Genomic DNA, 23,646 nt, shown 5'->3' with positions numbered 1-23,646 from the left:
TCCTATACTTTGAAAGATTATAAGGCCCCAAATCCCAGAAGTTATTTTAAAATCACACACTGTACTTATATGATGCCTTTTTTTTTTATTTAAATAATATATTACAAATTTGGAACACAGCATAGTTAAAAAAGCATCACATGAAAAATTCAGAAAAAATTAAATTTAAAAAAAAGCACAAAACTAATTTGGTGCAAATAGAGACTATCCAATATTGCCCTGCACATAAATTTTTCTCTGCTTGCCTACAATAAAGAAAGAACAAGAATAGTTGATGTATATCTCTTTTTTAATAAGAAATAATTTTTATTTCAGATATGTAAAAAAAAAAAAAAAATATTTAAATTTGTTTCTTAAAATATCCATAAGTTTTTAATTGGGGTACATAGAAACTCTGAATAGTTTCTGTGTATCCCAATGTAAATATGTGAAAAAGAATTGTGATTTTTTTACTTTTTGAGGCCTAGTTCATAAAAAATTTTTCCACTCACTTGTGCCCTTGAAAGCCATTTAAAATGTTTAATAAAAATTAATAATAAAAAGTTGTAGTTATTTAAACTTTTTTTACATTTTTCCTACAGATTTTTTGTTTTGCTCCCAGATATCATGGAAGTAAAATCTTCAAACGATCTTCAGTTTCATTTGTCAAGAATAACTATACAAAAATTTCTCCTGGAGCTTACCTGTTTTTAGTAAGTTTAATTACTTTTTTGTTTTCATTTTATTTTGTATCAGTATAGGTAATGAAATAAGCTATCTGAATATCTGAATTTAGTAAAGCGCTTTCTGAATTAATAAATTATTATTAATGGCTCCGTAGCTGAGTGGTCAGGAGCGGGAGTGCAGTAGCACACGCACTTTGAGTAGATCGGGGTTCAAGCCCCTGACTGCTGAATACGGTCGATCTGCCAACCCACACCAGACCAGCGTGGCAGATTATGGTCCATTTTCCCTCAGCATGAATTGTTGAGGAGGCTTCCATCCTGCAGTGGGTTGATAACGGCTGCACTTTACCTTTTATTAACAACACAAGGAAATTTCAGAGAATACAATTGTAGCAGTGACATGAAATCATTGGTAGACCTGTATTTATATTGATATACCTTTATTTATATGTATTCAAAAGGAACTCTTTGACGGTATACTGGTTTTGCCACTTGTCACTCAGCTCTTGCTCAACTTTGTTTTTTGGCAAGCCAGTCCCAGTGCAATCACCAAGAATCAGATAACAGAAAGGTATTCTACACAGCAGAGATCCTTGGTCCCACAGGAAGTAGCTATGGCAGTAACAAGATTGTCAGAGAAGCAGGAAATATATTGCACAAATAAAACAGGTGAGTTGGAATCAGGGTATATTTGCCAGGGGCTAAAGTTGATGATGTAGTAGAGCATCTGTCATCTCTAAAGGGCACAAAAGGTGATATTGTTGTACACGTTGATACTACAATATTAAGAGTAAGAGACTGCAGGAGTAATTTAATAAGTACAGGTCAATGTTGAGAAAATGTTACAAGTTAAATTGAAAGTGTCTGCAATTCTGTACAGACACGATAGGAGAGGGTACATTTTGAGAGCATTATCAATCAATTCGTCCATGGAGAGAATGTGCAAGTCTAATGGGGTAGAATTTAGAATTGTTCTCAGTGCTTTTTAACAGGAGAGACTTAAATAGAAGGGGTGCAAGAATATTTGCTGATGCTATCAAGGCCAGAAAACTACTAGCTATAAGTGGGCTGGAAAACTACTAGCTTGGGAGGATACACAGACTAACAGATTAACTAGAGCCACTGGCAGAGGTGAAAGTGACTTTTGCACTGCTTCTATTGAAACATGCAGCAGCCTGGAAAGCATAATGTTGGGGATTTCAATCCTTAACATTATGCTTAGATATATATTAGATATTATGCCGTAGATATATGGGCTCTATTAGGTAACTAAGGGTAAGAACTTCCACACATCTATTCTGCAACCATCCTTTCTCAACTTGAATTGATATCCCCTCGTGTGTAGGGGCATGGGGGTATACTCTATGAGCTGTCCCTGCAGCTTGTCTGCACTGCTCAGAGAATTTTATGTCTAACTGCACAATTATCCCAGGTCTTTTTCATTCTCTACTACCATGAGTGTAGTACCACACAGTTGATAAGATACTCTGGAGTTACTGCTACCCATGTACAGCACCTTGAATTTGTCAACTTCAGTTGACAAATTCAAAGTGCTGCACATGGTACTTAAACTTCAGTTGCCACTTCTCAGCCCATTGACCAAAATTTCCTGGATCTTGTTGCACTAGCTCACCCTGATGACTGTCATTAACCACTTTGCCAACCTTTGTATCATCTGCAAACTTAGCCTTCATTGATAAACATTGAAAACAACAATGGACCCAGCACTTCCTTGGGAACTCCACTAATAACATTAGTCCATGAAGAGCAGTGCCCATGGATAACCACTCTCTGTCTTCTTCCACTTAGTCATCCCTTTATCCACAGCAATAACTTGCCCTTAATTTCACATTGCACCAGTTTGCACAACAGTCTTTTATGTGCAACAATATAAAAAGCCTTCCTGAAATCCAAGTACATGATGCCAAAATTATTTGTTGCATCCAGTTCCTTGGTCACTGTATCATAGTAACCTATCAGATTGGTTAGACAAGACTGTCCCTTGACAAATCCAGCTGTGATTGCAGTATAATTGCATGCCTGATTAAAGAAATAATGGTCCTGCATTATTTCTTTAATCAGTGATTCCATTATTTTCCCTGGAGCAGACATTAATCTAATAGGTCTGTAATTACTTGTGTTGCCTTTTGATCCCACTTTATGAATTGGGGATATATTTGCACTTCTCCAGTCCATAGGGACCTACCCTGAATCCAAGGGTTCTCTCATAATCATGGTTAATGATTTGCTTACCTCCTTTGCTGCCTCCTGTAATATAATTGGACAGATTCCATCTGCCCCAGGTGCCTTTTTTTATGTATATCCTCAACAATTTGTCCTCCGCTTTCCTTTCAGTTATCACAATCATTTAGCTACTTGTTAGAGTTTGATAAACGTCTCACATCCCTTTCCCTTATGTGTGAATGTACATTCAAAATACCTATTCAATTTGTCTGCAACTTGAGTAGGGTCATCAACAGTTAACCCATAGACATCAGTTGGCCTAATGATTCAACCCCTTCTGTAAGCATAGAATGTTTTTCTTTGCATTCTTTGCTAGAGACTTCTATTAACCTTCCTTAGTTTGCCTCACCTCCTTGTGACTTGACTATAGACTAATTTATAAATACCATAGACTTCTGTGTCACCTAATACTTTATATGCATCTCATGCACTTTTCTTCTCTGCCACGTATCTCAATAGTTCATCTGACATCCATTTAAGTCTTAGCCTTGAACAGTGTTTATTTGTTCCTAGTAGCTTCTTTGATTACTTCCCTGACAAGCACAGACCACACTGAAAAAAATTCTACCCCATGAGCCATGATATTCTCTCCAGGGCTGAATTGATTCACAAAGCTCTCAACATGTATTCCCTCCTATTGTGTCTGGACAGAATTGCAGACACTTTCAAATTCAATCCTAACTCAACTTTTTTCCAATATTGCCCTGTACTTGTTAAGTAAGTCTTTAGATCTCTTACTGTTAATATCATTAGTGCCAACGTGTACTACAATATCACTTTCGTGCCCTTAAAAGATGATATCTGCTCTACAACACAACCATTTTTGCCTCTGGCAGACATACCCTGGTCTTTTTCCACCTATCCTTGTACAACATATTTTCCGTTTCCCTGACAGTAGAGTCACCAACAATAACTAGCTCTGTGGGACCAGCGCATCTGTGTTGTCTAATGCACAAGAGTGAGCTCGGGCATTGAGTTGGGCAGGCTGAGAGCTTGATAGCCCCCTTCCCATTTTAATTCCTTCAAGGGTATCTACCTTACAATTGAAACTCATAAACGCTTATCTGTATGCTGAGTTGGCACCTAACTTCTTCACACTCTCCTCACTTAGCACACACAAAGGCTCGATTGTGTCCTGTTCCAGAAAGCCCTGCAAACATTTCACAAGTTGCACATTTTTTTAGGCTGTGATGTATTGGAGAATTACTGCCTTAGATTCTCTACTGAGCCACAGCATTCCTGCTATTTTTTTCCGTTGCTTTGCTTTTCTAGTCTGGGGCATAATTTCCATTTAAATACAATTTAATTGATTAACAATGAAAATTAATATGATTAATAAATTTAATTGATTAATTGACAATACTACAATAAGCTAATAGATTACTAAATTCAGTGATACCTATCACACTATCTTGTTTTACGTTATAACTTATGCTATCAAGTTCAAGATATATATAAGTTATGCTATACCATCACAATTGAAATGTTAAATTAGTTATATCCTTGCTAAAAAGTAAAAATTCTTTAGCTAAATACAAAAAAAGATATAGGCTCAACAAGTGATTAGAACCTTCAAGCTACTTATTTATCACAATTAAAACCCTACTATTTCTCTGCACTACTCATTACATACTACGATATTCATGCCAAAACACTGATACAATAGCAATGTGAATAGTAAGTCGTAACTTACAAAATTACTAGCTAAATTTTAAAATAAGCTAACAAACGACTAAGACTATTTAAACTATTTGTAAAAAAACAATTTAATATGTTAATTAATCAAAAAGACAGTAACAATTTCCAAAAAACTTATCTGTTTCCACAAGCACAAAATTCTGTGTCCTGTCACATATAATCTTGTACCTGAGTTGTGAATGACTCTTGGTTTGTGATTTACTCATCTAAAGAGTAAGAACATTGTTCTAGGTACAACAGTGGAATTTACTTGAAGTGGAACTAAAATTACCTAATATTGAAAACATCACAAAGTTTTTTCAAATAGAAGACAATATGTGTTTCTGTAAAGATATAATGATTTCCTGAGTGAACTGGGCATTGAACACAATCCTAATGGATGGCATATATTTACTGATGTCTAAAATTAAGTTTAAAAGCAGCTTTACTAGTGGAAATGCATTCCCATCAGTTCCTATACTTCATGCTGTTGGCTTGAAAGGAATGTATGTCCAAGATCCTGAGTGTAATAAAGTGCAATGTCTGGTTTGCAATGCCTTTGGTGATCTAGTAATAGAGGCATATGATGCAAGAAGCAAGCATACGAGCTTATGCAGCATCAGCCAAAAAAAAAAAAAAAAAAAATCTTAAGGTGATTGTTCAAATAGGCCTACAGGGTTGGAAATATTCATATTGTGAATTAAGCAGTTGACACCAACCATGTTAAAGCATGTTGAATTAAAATAAAATAAAATAAACACAAAAAACCAAATAAATAATTTAATATTACCTGGATAAAAATGTAAAAATACTAATTACAATAAATACTATTTACAATAAATTATACAGTAATAAAAGTGTTAAATACAATAAAATATACAGAGATAAAAGCGTTAAAACCGAAGGTTTCGAAGGCATCCGCCTCCTTTTTCAACAGCACACCTTACCTTGCAGTACACCCTTTAATTACCCGCAGGCTCACGGTACTCTTCACATGGTTCAGAAACACGTGCAACGTTCTCCTCATGTGTTACAGAACCAGAAATGGCTTGGGAGCGTGCCAGGAGGAATCGTTCATCCCGTCCAAGGATCACTGCTTCAAAGAGGGATGAATGCATATTCCCCTGTCCCTATTGATAGTATTGTTCTCAGCGGAACAAATTCGCAAGCTCTCGAGCCATTTGCGGTCCCAAAACCTATGCGCCCGATCGATGATAACCGCTTCGTCCGGGGAGCTTTGATGATGCTCCTCCAAAAAATGCTCCGCCACAACAGTTTTTTGTGTTTATTTTATTTTATTTTAATTATTTTGATGTATTCTGAAAAGTTCAATTTATTATCAAAAATAACACCAAGAAGACTAACGCTGTTCACAACAGTGATAGGTTGATTTCTTAAGTGTATTTCTGGATCTGGATGCATCTTTCATTTGTTACAAAAATGAATGACACTTGATTTCTGATAAGATAGTCAGCAACCATTCTGTTCCATCCATAGTTCAATATTATTAATTGATGTTTGTAGTTGCCTCTCAATAAAGCTCATGTTTTGCAAACTGCAAGAGACAGTCAGATTATCAGCATAAAGGTATGAATTGATAGTATTGGGAATATTTTTAGTCATCTGATTTATTCTTATCGCAAACAAGATTGCACTAAGAAAAGAGCCCCGAGGGACTCCTTCTTTTTGTGTATATGTTTTGGAAAGGACTTGCCAATAGCAAACGTGAAAGGTCCTCTGCTATAGGAAATTCTGTATGAAGTAAGGTAAGTGACCTCTCAGATCCAGGGAATAAAGATCTCTCAGGATACCAAAATGCCAAGTGGTGTCAAAGGCCTTCTCTGTATCGAGACATGCCATGACGAGATGTTTATTTTGGATAATTGAATTCCTGATATTTGTTTCTGCTTTAATCATGAGATCCAGGGATGATCAGTTTTTTCTGAAACCAAATTGATTATCGCAGATCACATTTTAGGAACCTAGGTATCATATTAATTGACGGTGTATTATTTTTTCTAGGGTTTTACTTAAGAAGCTGGTGAGAGAAATGGGTCTATATTTATTATGAGGAATAGAGAGATCTTTCCCTATTTTGGGTATTGCAAGAATAAAAGAGTGATGCCAGGAACTGGAGAATGAATGTTCTGTGAAGATGTGATTGTAGAAGGTCAGCAGCGAAGATAGTGATTTATTATATAGGTGTTGTAGCATTATGTAATATATTCCATCAGGGTCAGCAGTGCTGTTCTTTGCAGCAGATAGAGCCTCTTGAAGTTCTAGCCTAGTGAGTGGTTGATTGTACTGTAGAAAGGATTTGGTTCTGAAATTCAGATGGGATTTTTCGGCTAAAGTCTTTATCTTTTGAAATGATGGTTCATATGCCGTTGATTCAGATAACTGTGAAAATACTGTCCCTAGGGCATCTTGAATCTCTGAAGGCGTAGACAGCTCCATACCATTCCAGGTGATAAGTGGGGAGGACATTGGAGGCAATTTTCCATTTAATTGTCTTATTTTTTTCCATATAATTCTTACGTAAGTATTTTTATTAATTTCAGTTGCGAATCGAACCCTACAGTCTCTTTTTGCTTTCTTCCTAATATGGTTCCATAAAAGTAAGGATATTTTCGGAATAAATTCCACGCATGGTTTTTTTTCTTTTTTTTTGCATTCTTACAGTCCTCATTCCACCAATAGTTTCTGCTTCTACGGATGCTTGACTGTGATTGTGGGATGGCAATAGACGCAGCTGCTAGGATGTTTTGTAATATGGGTGGCAGCTTTGTCAATTGGATAATATTCAATGGTCTGATTATCAAAGGATACGAGAAGTGTACTTTGCCCAATCTGCCTTAGAAAATTTCCGTTTTGTTCTGGTTTCTGAAGTTATGCAGTGTGACGTTTGTTAGATTGACCAATACCCAATAATCTGTATTTTACAGATTATTGGGTATTGGTCACTGTTGAGCAGATCATCCAGAGCTGTCCACTCAATACTAGGGAAGAGGATCGGAGAGCAGTTAGAGAGATCTATTGCAGAGACTGTTCCTGTTGGGAGGTGGAGATGAGTTGGTGAGCCAGTATTTAATATGGTTAGATTTTGTCTGTTGACAAGCATTTCAATGTCCTTCTGCATTGGGAGATCCCCACAATGGATGGTGTCCATTGAAGTCGTCCAATAAACAGAGGAGTTGGCAACTTCAGAATGAGATCTTCAAGCTCTTGAAAGGTACAAGGATAACTGGGCAGCAGGTAGATAGAAACCAGTGTTAGAGTAATGCCAATCACTATTTGCATGGCAGCTTCAATAGCAGTTTGTAACAGAATGCATTTACTAGGGACTCATGAATCTACGAGTATGGCTCCATGAGCATTAGTGGTAGCAGGTCTATCTTGTTGAAAGAGAGTATAATTTTTTATCGAGGGAGACAACTGAGGTGTTAAATATGTCTCTTTTAAGCAGATTCCAATTTGATTATGGTTCATAATTATCTCGTGGATATCATCAATATTGCTGCAAAAGCCTCTGCAGTTCCATTGGACAATGTTTTTTATTGTTTGGATTTAAATGGAGAAGCTGTGTCTGTCTGCTTTTTGGAAGTCTATTTCAGGTGATCCATTTTCATTTTGTTGTATTTATTTTCTTGCTTCAGAAAATGAGACTTATTTTTCTATCTTGTATTTCTGGATTTTATTTTCATATTCCACATGTTTTAGAGAAGTCTGGGTGGTTTCCTTTGCAATTAGGGCAGAGTGAGGACTTTGATTTACAATCAACTTGGGCATGCTTCTTTGAGCCACAGTTAGGGTATACAGTATCACTTGACAGACCATTTGGGAGTGTCTGAATTTCTGACATTTATAACATCTTATTGAATTTGGAACATATGGGCGAACGCAGCATTTCAAATACCCGGCTTTCACCGATGAAGTTAGGTTTGGTGAATTAAATGTCAGTATCATGCCACAAGTTGGGATAAGTTTACCATCTTTCTTCATCATAATTCTTTTCGCTTGTGTGATCTTCTGATCTTGTAATTCATTTACAATTTCCTCCTCTGAGACATTCATTAGGTCCCATTCTGAGATGAAACCTTTGGAGGTATTGAGTGTAGCATGTGGTGACACCTTGACTGGAATTCCACTGAATGTGGTGAGTTTGAGAAGGGACTGCGTGTTTGGAGCTGGTTGTCTCAACCAGTAAATTGCTAGATTTAAGATCTCACCATTTTCAGGGAACCTGCTACATTTTCCAGACATTACTGTATGAGAAGTGATGATAGATTGCCTAGGCCTGATTTGTTAAAAAGGAATGCAAGATCAGGAAACTTGGATGTTCTACTCTGGAAGCATCCATCTTTAGTCTCTTTCCGTTGGTTGTGTCATCAACGGGTTGGTGCAAATCCATTGAATTTGCTGTCTGAATGGGGAGAAAGTTGTCGAAATTCATGTTTTGCTCTTTTTAGCCCTGGGGGGGGGGGTTGCTTTACCACCCAGGTTTCCAGCCCTGCCACAGGGAGGCAGGAGCAGTGCCACGAGGTGACCAAGCGGCTGAGTCAGTAAGTGAGTACTAATAGAAAAAGAAAGGTGGTTTCCTTTCTGGGCCTCTATGTACTTCTTGTAGTGAAAAAGAGCTACTTTGATATAGAAATCAAGAAAACGATGTTAGAAACTATTCGCTTAAATGGTCTTTAGAGAAAATGCTTTCAGAAATGCATTAGAATCGCTTGGCCACAGATCACTTGGCACCCGGGGCCACAACATGATTAACAGCCACGGTAGAGAATACAGTTTTAATGCACAAGATACTTATTTAAAACCATTCTAAGAAATATTGGTCTTTTGTAAAGGTGGTCTCGTTGAGGAGGAGGTGCTTGCTTATAGAGCTTCCACCATTTGACCAAAAAAAAAAAAGGTTCTTCTTCTGCCTTTCCATTTAAAGTTTCTGGACAAAGAAGAAATCTCTGGTATTAACTTTACTGTAGTGTTATGAAAATATTGGCTGCTGAATGTCTTTTTAAGGTTTATTTTAATTTCACTTAGTGATCCCGGTAAATGGCCACAAATTTTAAATAATAAAATAAGAATGATGTTAGTTGAAAACAAAACAGAACAATTAAAAAAATTTGATTTTCCAAAAGATAAAGATACTACACTCGATTTTGCAAAATGCTGTCTTTTGTTATAATTGTAAATTATTTTTAAATAGTACTGTTTCAGTTCCACTTGTAAATGGTGGATCCAAAGATTGGCAACATTTAGCAAGACAGTTCATGAAAAAAGCAATATGCATTCTGAATGCACTAACAAATTAATTAATTTGTGTAAAAACTTAGAATTACAAAATATACTAGATGCACATCATCAAAGTCTGATAAATCAAGAAAAAATAATATGGCAATCACTATTAAAGAAAATTGCTCTTTGCATTCAATATTTGACAAAATTTGGCTTTAAGGGGTACTAATTCAAAATTATTCAATAACAATAATGGAAACTTGTGCAATTAATACAAATGATTGCCAAATTTGATTCCACTTTATCGAAACACATTCAACATATTCAGATTGATAAAACTTCACATGCTACATTATTTAGGATACGAAATTCAAAATGATATTTTAAATCTAATAGGAAATAGTATATTTCCTATTAGATTTAAAAATTGTAGATAAGTTACAGGAACCTAAATATTATTCTTTGACTTTAGATTGTACACCTGATGCTAGTCATCAGGAACAATTGACAATTATTTTAAGATTTGTAATTTATAATGATGAAACACAAATAATTGAAATTAGGGAAAATTTTTTAAGTTTTTGTGAAATTGAAAATATGACTGGTAGTGGGCTAACTACATTCATTTTAGAATTTTTGAAAAAATATAACATTAATATTCAAAATGTGTGGGCAAGGCTATGAACAGTGAAAGGAAAACATAATGGCCTTCAGGAAAAAATTTTAGATATAAATCCCCAAGCCTTTTTTGTACCTTGCGCTTCACATACTTTGAATTTAGTGGTGAATGATGTGGCAAAAATTTCTTTTGAGACAATTTTTTTTGGAATTATACAGGAACTTTATAATTTTTTTTCTAGTACAGTACTGAATGGTGGGCAATATTAAAAAACAAAGTTTCAAATCTTTCTCTGAAACTTTTGTCTGCAGCCAAAGCAAATTAATGTATTTTTGTGATTTTATTTGATTTTTAACATATTTATTTTATGTATCGTAATATATGTTATTTTGTGTTTAAAAAATAAAATGATATATTATTTTTTAAATATTGTTTTTTAAATTCCCAAAAAAGAATTGATATAAGATAAATGACCATTTGGGAGTGGGTGACAATAAGAAGTTTGCACCACGGCGGCTATATAGCCTGGAACGACCCTGAGTGTAAGGTGTGCATCCAGGGTGAAGGTAAGCACTTAAATATGTATAAATTTTTTGCATAAAAATTGACAAACATAATAAATAAATGGCGAAATGGAGGATTGACTGTTTCTTATCTGAATAGCAAAATGTCAAGGATCTTACACAGCAAGAAAACAATTTTGAATTCACATTTATAAGAATATTTTTTTCTTTATTACTGATTTTCCAACACTTGAAGTTTGAACTAGAGAATTCTGAATCACTGTAAAATGAAAGAAAATTTTGAAGAATTTTAAGAATATTGTTGAAAAATGATATGAATTCCTTAGGTTATTCCTGTTTCTACCTTTGCTTTGGGGACCTGGCAAGTGAAGAGAAGAAAATGGAAATTGGGTCTTATTCATGCCCTTGAAGAGAAAACACAAGCCTCTCCAATACCTTTGCCAGATGAGTAAGAAACAGGTTTCTAAAATTTAGTTATATCTAAATATATGGTTTTATGTTAAAAAAATTTTTCTAACTTCATTCATTGATTTAGTGAGTGAAAGAGAAGATTTACATAAAATTAATAGTAGTGCTCTCTTATGAAATTAATAAATAAGATGAATTAAGAAGAGACATTTTATTAGGTTTTTCAAAAACTGTATAGGCAATTCTTTTATTTTCTTACTTAATGCACTCCTGAAAACATGTCTGAAAATCAAGTAATGGTTGTGTTATAATGGTCTCCAAAAATATTATAAAATAAATTGAAATAAATTTTTAGTTTTTTACTACCGAAATGATATTCAATGTATACAAAGTATTTTTAAACATTTAAAGCTACATTTGACATAAAATATAATCAGTAAAGTTAATCTTAAATATTACTTTCTTACCTTAAAATCAATTCATCTTACTGGTGGTGACATTTATTAAACAGAAGAAACACATCTTAATGGTTGGATGAAGGCCTTGCTGATAGTGATTTTGCAAGGGGTTGTAATGCAGACTCAGATGTTGAAGGCTCTTCTGTTGATTTTGATTCCACTGGTGGAATCAAAGTCAACAGAAGAGCCTCATGAACTTTTAAGGGAAATTTATTGAGAGAAATCTGAACATGTACCTTATTCTTTTCTTGATAAAGAAGTCTATAACAAAATGTAACTCTCAACATCTCTACAAATCAGAAAACTACTTTCTACATTAGGGTTGAATTCTTCCACAGTGCTTAAGAAATTCTCAAAGTAAGTGAAAAGTTCAAGATTCTTCACATTCAAAGTCTTTTTGGCAGACTTTTAAAGATTTCCACATCATCATGTTCAATCGATGCCTTATTTACCTCTTACATGGCAATCAGATCTTCATTGGATATAGACTCTGAATGAGATGCAGTCATTTCATCCACGTCTTTAGTGCTGACTTCAAAGTCCAGTTGATTCATAGGCTGAACAGTTCCTTTGTGGCAACTTCAAGGGCACCTCATAAGCTTCAAAAATTTCTAACTCTAGGTACAACTGCTTCCAGCAGCCATTCATTGTTAGTTCTTTTATCTCATCCCAAGAGTCTCAACTGTTGTTACTGCATTCCAGATGTAACTTTTCCAGAATTCCTTCAGGGTAGATTAACCTTCCTTGTCAGGTGCCCTGATAGCCTGGTTTATTGTTTGCCTCAAATAGTACCTCTTGAAGGTAGATGAATATCATGGGAGGTATTTGGAGGCATAAACACAGTTTTCATTTCCGAATAAAGATCCTCTAATGAATATGGATGTAACAAGAGCACTATCCTTGCTTGCATCTGCATGATGGTGGGACTGTTAGTAACCCTGGATATAACTCCCCCACCTGCAAATCCTGCACTTGGTAATCTGGTAGTGTCCACTCCACACAGAGGAATGTCATTCCTCCACATAGAGTTGCCAGGTTCTATGTTTTTCCCATAAGCTTTATGTTTTTTTGGCTGATTTTACTGTTTACATTTTTAATTTATCTGTAAGTAGGTTTTTTCCTTTTTTTTTTTTTTTATGATGAAAATCATGTTTTAAACGTCCTGGTAAATACAATTAAAAGTTTGGTTGCTAACACAACCATCAGATGATGCTGCAACTATTCAAAAACTGTTGGCAACAACGTTTTTTCAATAGTTGCCTACCGTGAGAAAGGCGGAAGAAGAAAGAAGTCGTGGAACATATTGTTCTTTCACTTTCATTGTCCATCGTGTGGGAGAAGGATGCAATGTAGTTTATCATGTGTTGAAATGTGAAGTTGTTAATAAGTTATAGTAAGGAATATTGAACTTTATAGAAATTTAATGTACATTGTGCGCATTATTTCTTCTTAATAGTTCTTTCTTTCTCAAATTGAGAGCAAGATCCTAGGAGAGATGTGGACTTTTTTTTTTTTTGGATTATTTGTTGATGAGGTTAGATTAACAAATTATTATATACTGTTAATTTAATTCTATCCACATTTGAAATACATTGTTAAGCTGACAGACAATATTTCATGCGCCTCCGTAGCCAGGTGGGAAGGAGCAGCAGTGCGTAGCACACGCTTCTTGATTAGACCAGGGTTCAAGCCTGTCACCACCAAATACGGAGGATGCTTGAAAGGTCAGGGAATGACCACCGCATATCCGGAGCAACATGGCCTTAGTTGCTAATGCTCCTAAAAACCAAATAAACAAACAAACAACAATATTTGATATTTATGTAACTTTTACTATTAAATTTTTTTTTTTATTATTATTATTTTCAGATTGCCATTGAATAATTTTTTGACAGAATGAGTAAACAATCACAGTCCATTAGTCCTCCCAACACTCCTCTTAAGAAAAAGAAGAAATTGCATTATAAGCAAGTCTACTTAAAGAAGTGGGAAGAAACTTTTGCATGGGTGGCTCCAGCTTCTTCGGAGGATCATGGCTACTGCAAATTGTGCAACAAGAAATTTTCTATCAGTCATGGTGGTCAATTCGATGTTAAGCCGCATGCACAATACAAAGGGCATCAGCAAAAAGAAAAGGAAAATGTGGGTGTAAACAAGTTATCAAGCTATTTTGTTAGTTTTAAAAAACCAAAATACAACAGTGTGACAGCATGTGAACTAGGGTTAATATACCACAATGTGAAACATAATCATAGTTATAATGGACTGTGGTAACAAACTGGCATCATCCTTATTCCATGATTCTGATATTGCAACAAAATTGTGTTGTGGAAGAACAAAATCAGAATTGTTAGTTAAAAATGTTCTAGTGCCTAAAAGTGTAGAAGACTTTGTGGACATTCTTAATAATCCAACTAATTACAGTCAGTTCTTTTGTGTTGCTACAGATGCTTCAAACAATGGCAACAGAAAGCTTTTTCCTATATGCATTAGATATTTTGATCCTACTAAAAGTATAGAAAATAAATTGTTAGGTGTTGTTGAAAGGGCTGATGAAACAGCTATTTCTAGATCTGAAATATTGTTAGAAAAGTTTGAGGCTTTTCACCTTAACCCAAAATATATTTCTGCGTACAGTGCTGATAATGTAAATTTTGGAAAATATCACTCTGTTTTTCAGTTGTTAAGGGCAAGTAGTGCCGATATTGTTAAAGCTAATTGTGCTAATCATATATTGCATAATGCCATGAAATATGCTTGTGACAGTTTTGAAGTAGATATAGAAAACACTGTACTGAAAACTTACAATTTTTTTCTGTATCAGCTAAAAGAAGGAAAAACTTAGAATCTTTTTTTTGACTTTGTGGAGCTGAATTGGTATGCCATGTACCAACGAAATGGTTGTCCTTAACACCAGCTGTCAAAAGATTACTTCAGAACTGGCCTGCTATTAAGAGCTATTTCCAAAGTATTGATGATTTCCCCAAATGTTTCGCCAAATTATTTCAAAGTGAGGGTACAGATTCAGAAATAAAATTGCAAGTGGTTTTTAACTTTTTTGTCAATGTTGGATAATTGCTAAATGTTACTACTAAAATTCTTTAGAAAAGTGACTTGAGTATTATGGATTCATACAAATCAATGACAATGATCAGAAATAAAATAAATCAAAGAATCCAGGATCAATACTTCGGAAATTCTGCAAAGCAATTTTTGAAAAAGTTACCCCAATGCAAACAGAAAAAGAATGTTGATGAATGTTGTGATTTTTATTCAAATATATTGCAATACCTAGAAAAAAACTGACTTCAGTGAGAAAAATAAGTGTTCTAAGTTAATAAACTTTTCTTTGGAAACAGAAGAAATTAAAGTATCAAGATTTTTAAACAGCAATTGATATTTTTCAACTCCAAGAATGTAAATCTGGACGAGTTGTATGAAGAGTTTTGTGAGAATAGGTTGAAGTTTCTGGAAAGTGTTGTGTACAGGAAGTAATGTGCACAAGTGGCTTGATTTTTTTTTCAAAAGTTCCTAAAGAAAATGTACCCAATCTCAGTAGAATAGTAGGATATTTGTTAAGTATTCCTTCTTCAGCTGACTGGAAATCTTATCCATATTTTTGCTGTTTTTTTGTTTATGAAAACCCAAAACATGAGAGATATTAGAACCTATAGTACTTAGTACCGTGCATGGGTTGGAGGTTTAGAAAACGAAAAAAGATATTTATTGACATTAGACTTGATCTTCTGTAGACTGTAATTTTCAAAAAATATGTATGAAGGAAGGTTGTTCCAGAAAACGGCAGGTGAATGAATAAACGAGGAAGATGAAAAGCTGGTTCTGTGAGTTTGAAGTTGGACAGTAAATGGATGTTGGCTGGTGGCGGCACATGTTCGGACTGTTTTGAAAGAGATAGCGGGAATTATAGAAGGCAATTCAGAAGAACAGTGCCCATGGAAATATCTGTAGAAAAGGCATGCAGCAGAAACAGAACGTCTATGAGACAGAGAGTGGAGAGACTGTTAGAGATGAGTCATTAATTAACCTAACTGCCCTCTTCTGAATGGAATCAAGAAGCCTGAGAGAGGTTTTGGGAGCACCACCTCAGATGTGGGAACAATATTCCATGGTAGGGCAAATTTGCGATTTGTACAGAGTGAACAGCTGTTTGGAAGAAAAGTAACTCTGAGAGCACAAGAGAAAACCAAGTTTTTTAGATGCAGAGGAAGAAATATTTATAATATGCTTGTGCCAAGAGAGATTAAAAGTCAAGGTAATTCCCAATAGAGATATGTGATCTTGTCTAGGAATCTGAGTAACCTCAAATATGTATAGGAGCAGAAGAATCCTTTTGCAAGATATACTACAGGACTAAGTTTTAGAAGGATTGAAATCAACTAAGTTAACTTTGTCCCACTAGAGAATTACTTGTAGATCACCATTTAAGGAATCAGTAATGAATATTCAAGAAGTTGATGTTGTTTGTACAGAGCAAGGTTTCTCAAAGTGGAAGGTGGAATGCAATGTGCTATCATCAGCAAAACTATGGATAGGATTTCTAGTCATTGGAAGATAGTCATTAATATACAAGAGGAAAAGAGTGGGGGAAAGAACTGAACTTTGGAGACACCAGCATTAGTGTAGAAGTTAGAAGACTTGCTGGGAAAGGTGGGAGGTGTTTTACAAAGATCATTAATACATGAGATGGAAGAAAAATGGGATGCTGGCAGGTCAGCTTTATCCTTGGCTTAAGTGACAATAGAACTATCTGGTTTTGACAGAGGTGGGAGCAGAGATTGGCAAAAGTTGCGGTCAATATCTTTGGCAAAATACCAGAATGCTTGGCTACCATTAGGGCAAGAAGCAAGTTTTCTGCTCTTAGCCCATTCAAAATCTAGTTTTGACTGATTAATAACTGCTTTACAATTGTTGCGAGCTCTGGTGTAGGCAGAAAATTAAGCTGGAGAATTGGAAACAAGCCAATTACAATATGCAACATTCTTCTCTTGAACAGCTTTAGCACATTTATTGGAAAACCAAGGTTTAGATAAAGGACGAGATTTTAATATGGAGTGTGGAATAAAGGATTCCATTCCTACAAGAATAATTTCACTGACATGATCTGAGCAAACGTTTATATCAGAAGTTTTGAAACAGTAATCCAACCAAGGAAAAGAAGAAAATAAATCTTGCAGGTCATCCCATTTTGCATTTTTGTAATGCCAAAGAACACAAGGTTGGGAATAGCCATGAGATAAAGGCTCCACTGGAGAAAAGACAATCACCAAGTTGTGATCTGAGGTGCCTAAAGGACCACTCACTTCGACCATGTACTTAGAAGGATTGTTTTGTGAGAAAAAGATCAAGCATGTTGGCTGTATGGTTAGGATTGTCTCTATTCTGGTAGGTAAGTGAACAATCTGTATGGATCTTTAGTAATTGCAAAGGCTTGAGCATCTCAACCAGCTGGGTCTGTGTGTCTAGAAAATGGAAGCCAGTTGTACACATTAAAATCACCAAGGAAAATTACCTCACTGTTAAGAAAGTTGGACTGGAGAAAATGAAGTTGCAAAGAGAGGAAGTCAAAGAGTTCCAAGTGATTAGGAAGTTGAGAGAACGTTAGAGACGACAGATGAATTTGACAGAATGAGGTAGAGAGATTTTAAGCCAAAGAAGATCGAAAAGAGGAGATTCCAAATTACTAAGTCTCTGATGGAATATTGGAATGGTCATTTGCACAAGTACCATCTTCGAGGCGAAAGGAACCATACAGAGAATAATTTGGGAAACTTAGATGAACAGTGGTTGAATCAACCGATAACTGAGGTTCTGTTAGAAAGAGTACATGGGGTTTGTCAGACTGTAAGTGGAAATGGACATCGTTGAGATTAGAACTGATATTTGTGAAATGAACTAGGAAGTGTTTGGGAGGTTTAGATCTTTTCACAGATAAGTTTTCTCTATTAGTTTGACAATTCGTGGTGTATTCGGTAGTAATAAAAAGTGTGGGGGGGGGACATGCTGTATGAAGTAATGGAATTTTTGAATATGGGTTACGCATGATAAGAGTATACCCAGATCCTTGACATAATGTGGCTTCGACAATGCCCCATGCACACTACTCGGACTCCCTCCAGTCACTGTCTGGCAGAGTAGAGGCAACAAGATTATACACTAGCTGATCTGGAAGCCTTCTAGAGAGTTACCGATAGGTTCAGTCTGATGTACTAACTAGTGGCCGGCCTGTGAACACCGTTTTAGAGCTGTACCCTCGAAACGTAAGGAAGATTGGATCTCGCCATGATGTTCATCATAACCTCAAAAGACATCAATCATACTGCATAATGGAAGAGATGGAGGGAGTGTTGACCGGAACTTTTTTTCCTTGACCACATAGGTTTGATTTTAAAGCTACCTGTATTGCCAACTTGGTGTTGCTGGCTGTGGGTTCTAAATGGGTGGCATTCAGGGAAGCAATTAGTATTAGTAATAGGAAATTATTCAAGAAAGCAAGTTTATACAGAATCGGCCAAAAAAAAAAAAAAAAAACTTGCACATCACCTGTTCATCAACCCCCCTCTAATAGTTTGTCTAGTTCTGCCTTAAATGTATTCAAGCTACCCATTTCTGAAATACCAGATGGAAGTTTGTTCCAACATTGAACTATCCCAGTGGTGTGCAAACTATGGAGTGTGACCCCCAGAGGGGTCATGGGATAAATTAAAGGGGTCATGGCAATTTTTAAATAAAATTAGTTATTGTGTACATAAAAACTAAAAAACCTATTGTTAAAATTACTTTTTCAATACTGTGGGTGTAGGGACCTTACTATTTGAGATACGAATGAACCCTGTTGTCACTCTTTATTTTTTAGGGATCATTTCGTGTGTGATGCAGGTGGCTTTCTTACTTATTGTTCTTGTGGGTAATATGCCTTAATTTTCTCACTAGCTATGGACACACAGAAAGCAGCTGACTAGTGTGACTTCTCAGTACGTATTAATACTTCTCGGTACTACTTAATTGTTGAACCGTAATCCCTTTAGCTCTTAATTCATGCTTCGTACAGAAAAAATTTCTGAAATTGCTTAAAGACCAATAAATAGAAAGGCTGTTGCATGCATGCTTTATTCTTCTTCATAATTTAGTGCTTTCACCAAATTATGGATGTGTTTTTCATTCTTCTGCTATTTTTAATATCATTGTTGTTTTTAAGAATAAAAAAAATATATTTTTATATATTTTACCATGGACAGTTGGGTAATCAGAACAAAATGGCCCAGGAGTGACGACAGTAATGTTGATACAGATACTTCAGAAGCTGAAAGGGTAAGAAATGTATCATGTGAAAATTTGGACACTTAACATTAATTCAAGTGTAGTGCAACCAACAATTTCTGGTAGAGAACCATCATATTCCAATCAAAAAGAATGAAAAAGAATAGAAAATATCAAGAAGAATTTATGAAATACTGCTTTACTTACAGTGTTGTTGATGATGAACAGTGGCATAACTATGCTAATGCAGCCTACTGCATTGGGGCCTACGACCGAAAGGGGCCTACTGCCCTCCTGCCCAAAACAGAAAAAAAAATTTAATTCAGTAAAAATGTAAGTTTTTTAGTTATGTTTATTAAAAATTTACTGTCTATGAACAATAATTTTTTTCACACGAAGCATGTTTACTGTTAGCTGGCTGCCCAGCACAAGCGAAACTGCAGTGAATAGAGGTGAAATGGTATTAGCATAGCTGCTGCTTCCAGGGCAATTTTTAAAGATTTATGACTGCGAGGACCAAAGTCAAATAGGAGCCCATTTATTGGAGGTCATTATTTATTATTCAGTATAGTATTACTATTGCACCTATTTTTCAGGGGGCCAACACTAAACTTTGCATTGAGGCCTACATTTTCTAGTTACGTTACTGATGATGAGCAACGTCCTTTGTGCATAATATGTTACGAAAAACTGGCTAACGAAAGCATGAAACTTATTAAATGAAAAAGACACTTACATATGAAGCATCCAGAGCTTCATAATGAAAAATACTGAATCCTTTTCAAAAGACACGCCGACGCCATACAAGGTCTGAAATCTTTCATGAAGAACCATATGGAAGTTCCTTGTAAAGCTTTAAGGGCATCATTGGAAGTTTCATATTTAATAGGAAAAATTTTGAAATAACATACTATTGCTGAATCTCTTGATCTCCCTGCTGCTATAAAAATAATTTCAATTATGCATGGAGAAAAGTACAGCAATGATTTAAATACCATTCCTCTATCCAGAGATACAGTCTCGCAGCGTATTACAGTTATTGCAGACAACATAAAATTCAATTTATTAAATTGGCTGAGAGAAAGTCCAGTTTTTGCAATACAATTAAATGAATTCACAGATATTTAAAACCTCGCTGAACTTATTGTATATGCAAGATACTATGTACAGGCAATACTATGTATATACTATGCAAGATACTATGTAAAATATTTTAGAGAATTTTCTATTTTGCAAAACTTTGGAAGGAAGAATGATGGGTGAGATTATTTTTGATGTTATAAATATTTTCTTTCAAACAAATACTCTAACGTGGAACAACTGCTTTGCGATTTGTACTGATGGTGCAGCTGCATTAACAGGATACAATAATGGTTTAAAAGGCAAAGTAAAGGAAATTGTTCCAAATATAGTTTTGAATCATTGCATTATATAGTACAGTACATAGGGAAGCATTAGTAGCAATGGAAATGCAAACTAATTTGCACAAGTTTTGAAAGATGCGATAAGTGTGATCAACTTTATAAAAATAGTAGAAGCTTAAATAGCTGACTTTTCACAATGCTTTGTAATGAAATGGGATGAAACGCTTCTTTTATATACGAACGTAAGGTCATTGTCCAGTGGTAAAGTGTTGTGACGTCTTTTTGACCTCGAACATGAAGTTTTATTGTTTTTATCGCATAAAAATCAGAACCTTGTTCAATTGTTTACAAATAAAAAATGGCATTGAAAACTTAGTTCCCTTACTGATATATTTGAAAAACTTAATGATTTAAATTTATGTCTTCGAGGACAGGGAACAAATATATTAATACTCAGTGATAAAATAGAAACTTTCAAAGGGAAGCTTAATCTTTGGAAAACTGAATTTAAGTGTAATAATATTGAAATGTTCCCATGCTTTTCTGATTTTGTAATAATATCGAAATTTTACTATTTATGGATATCACTGCTACCTACCTAACAATGCTAATTAGAATTTTTCCAAATGATTTAATGTGTCTCCATAAAAAACATTGTTATTTAGCATTGTTAGGTGCCACCCACCTAACAATGCTAATTAAGAATTTTTCCAAATGATTTAATGTATCTCCATAAAAAAAAAGTTGTATTGGATTCGTGATCCCTTTTCTTTTGATATTTCTTCCTACCCGAAATTACCATTCAGCTAAAGGAAGAGCTCATCCTTTTTGTCACTGACAAAGCATTACATGCTCTTTTCAAGATTACAACTTGGAAAAATTTTGGCTTTCTCTTCAAGACAAGTATTCAGAATTACCAAAAATGTCAATACAAACATTGCTACCTTTCGGGTCTACATATTTATGTGATTTTGGTTTCTCAAAATTAACAGCTATAAAAACAAAACAGCATTCCAGACTTGATTCAGAAGATTATATAAGATTAGTAAATTTAAACATTGTACCAAATATGGACCAAATATTATTGGTTATCCAGGCTCGTCCTTCTCATTAATTCTTCATTTATTTATTGTTTTATAATCTTAATTGAAGAATAAGAATTTCATTTGTTGTTTTTGCTGTATTCAATTAAAATATTAAACAATTATTTTAATGTGTAAATTAAAATGGAAACAATTTTTTTTATTCCTTTTTCAGTACTCGAATAAAATTTTCTACTGCATAATTTATAAAATGCCATTTTTCTTCTCTAAAAATCTGTTATCCTACCTCTGGGTTTACACTGAGGGGTCGCAAGCGAAATAAGTTTGCGCACCACTGAACTACCCACTTGCTGGAAGCAAATTTCTGCACATTTATCGAGCAACAGCCTCGATTAAAATTTATGCCCCCTTGTATATGTTGTCTAAGCAAGCATATGGATTCCATCAGCCTTTAGCTTACTCAATCCATTTAAAGCCTGTGACACTTCAATCAGATCTCCATGCAGGTGCCTAGTCTTCAAGCACTGCAATTCACAGAACTAGTCTTTAATGTGTAAAAGGATATTCTGCTAGGAATATCCTTTTGGAAACTTCACTAATATCACTGCCCTTCTTTGCACCAATAGATCAACATCCTTCCTAAAATGAGGCTTCTAGATCTATATGCAATACTCAAGATGCTGCCTAACTATTGCCTTATATAAGGAGATAATCACCTCCTTATCCCTACTTGCAAAGTTCCTGAATATCATTGACAGAAACCCATGAATTTTCATAGTGAACTTCATGTTGGCCTGTACAATTTCCTCTAGTAGGTCTCTTTCATTTTCCACACCCTGAGTGTAGTACCACCAAATTGGTGATAATGCCAGGGCTGTAGTGGAGGGTATACGTTGTATACCTTCTGGATTTTTTCAGGTGAGTAGTGTATACTTTCTGGTTTTTGAAAGACTTTGAAAAAACAAATATTATTAAAATATTTATTGAAAATTAAAAAATAAATTTATTACAATTTGATTCTTAGGTAATACTTAATAGTTTTATTATTTTTAATATATATGCCATATATATAAGTAAGTAAATGTGCTGTGTGTGTGTGTGTACACTGTGCTGCCACGTTATTAGGTATACCCCTGCTGTGCACACAAATGGTTTGTCCCACAACCTTGCAAGTCACATGACCACAGTTGTGGATATAAATGCAGCAGAACAACCTTTCTAGTATCAGTTAAGCATACAAACCGCAACAAGAATGGGTAAAAGGAGTGATCTAACCGACTTTGAACGTGGCATGGTAGGTGCAAGACATGCTGCACAAAGCAACTCTGAAACAGCAGTTCTCCTGAACTATTCATGCACCACAGTTTCAAGGGTGTATCGAGAATGGTCTTGCCAACGTTAAAAATTTTACAAGCAGAAGTGTGCTGCTGAAATTGTTGGAGGGCAAGCTGCACAACATGCATTGACTAAATTGCTAAATAATGTATGAATAAACACTGCTGTATAGACCAAAATAGCAACATTGCCAAAACTATTAGTGAGTGACATGCAATGATCACAAAGTTTGTTCATCAGTTTGGTGCTGTCCAAAATACCAAGGACCTTATCTGAAAGTTGGTTTAACAATGTCAATACAGGAACTCCCCGACTTACGGAAATTTGACTTTAAGTAAGTTTTTGCCAACTTGTGCAAACTTAAGAAAATCTTGGAAACATATTTTGTAGTAGGAATAAATGGAGGTATCATGAAAATATCGTAATGTGAACCCAATAATACATTGTTTTTTTTTTTTTTTTTTTTTTTTGTAATTTGTTGCAAGTCCTTGGAAGTAGAAAATTTTGCTATATTACTAAGCTGTTTATCTCTCTAAAAGGTCATAACCCCAACTCAAGTTTGTGGCAGGCAACGGGTGGTTTAATAGGTTCAAGCATCACGCTGGTTTCCACAATGTTAAAATATGTGGTGAAGTCGCTGGTGCTGATTCTGCAGCTGCAGAGAAATTTTGTGATGTGTTGGAAAAAATTATTGATGAAAGCGGCTATTGAACGCAGCAAATTTTTAATGGTGACGAGACTGCTCTGTATTGGAAAAAAAATGCTGGATCAAATATACATTGCCAAAGAG

General features: G+C 35.0%; 1 protein-coding gene across 1 annotated transcript in view; it reads left to right on the top strand.

The window, feature by feature from the left end:
* Surf1 (surfeit locus protein 1) overlaps positions 1-23,646 on the top strand; it is a 115,263-nt gene that overhangs the window by 14,104 nt on the left and 77,513 nt on the right. The window contains exons 2-3 of the mRNA XM_090381071.1: positions 582-692; positions 11,297-11,418. Coding sequence (XP_090237197.1) covers positions 582-692; positions 11,297-11,418 — 233 coding nt within the window. The remainder of the gene's footprint in view (positions 1-581; positions 693-11,296; positions 11,419-23,646) is intronic.

Source organism: Mastigoproctus giganteus, chromosome 9 (genome assembly GCF_048544385.1).
Source record: "Mastigoproctus giganteus isolate SK-2022 chromosome 9, ASM4854438v1, whole genome shotgun sequence".
Classification (NCBI taxonomy): Eukaryota; Metazoa; Arthropoda; class Arachnida; order Uropygi; family Thelyphonidae; genus Mastigoproctus; species Mastigoproctus giganteus.
Note: the sequence above shows the minus strand (reverse complement) of the source record. Positions and strands in the feature narration are given on the sequence as shown.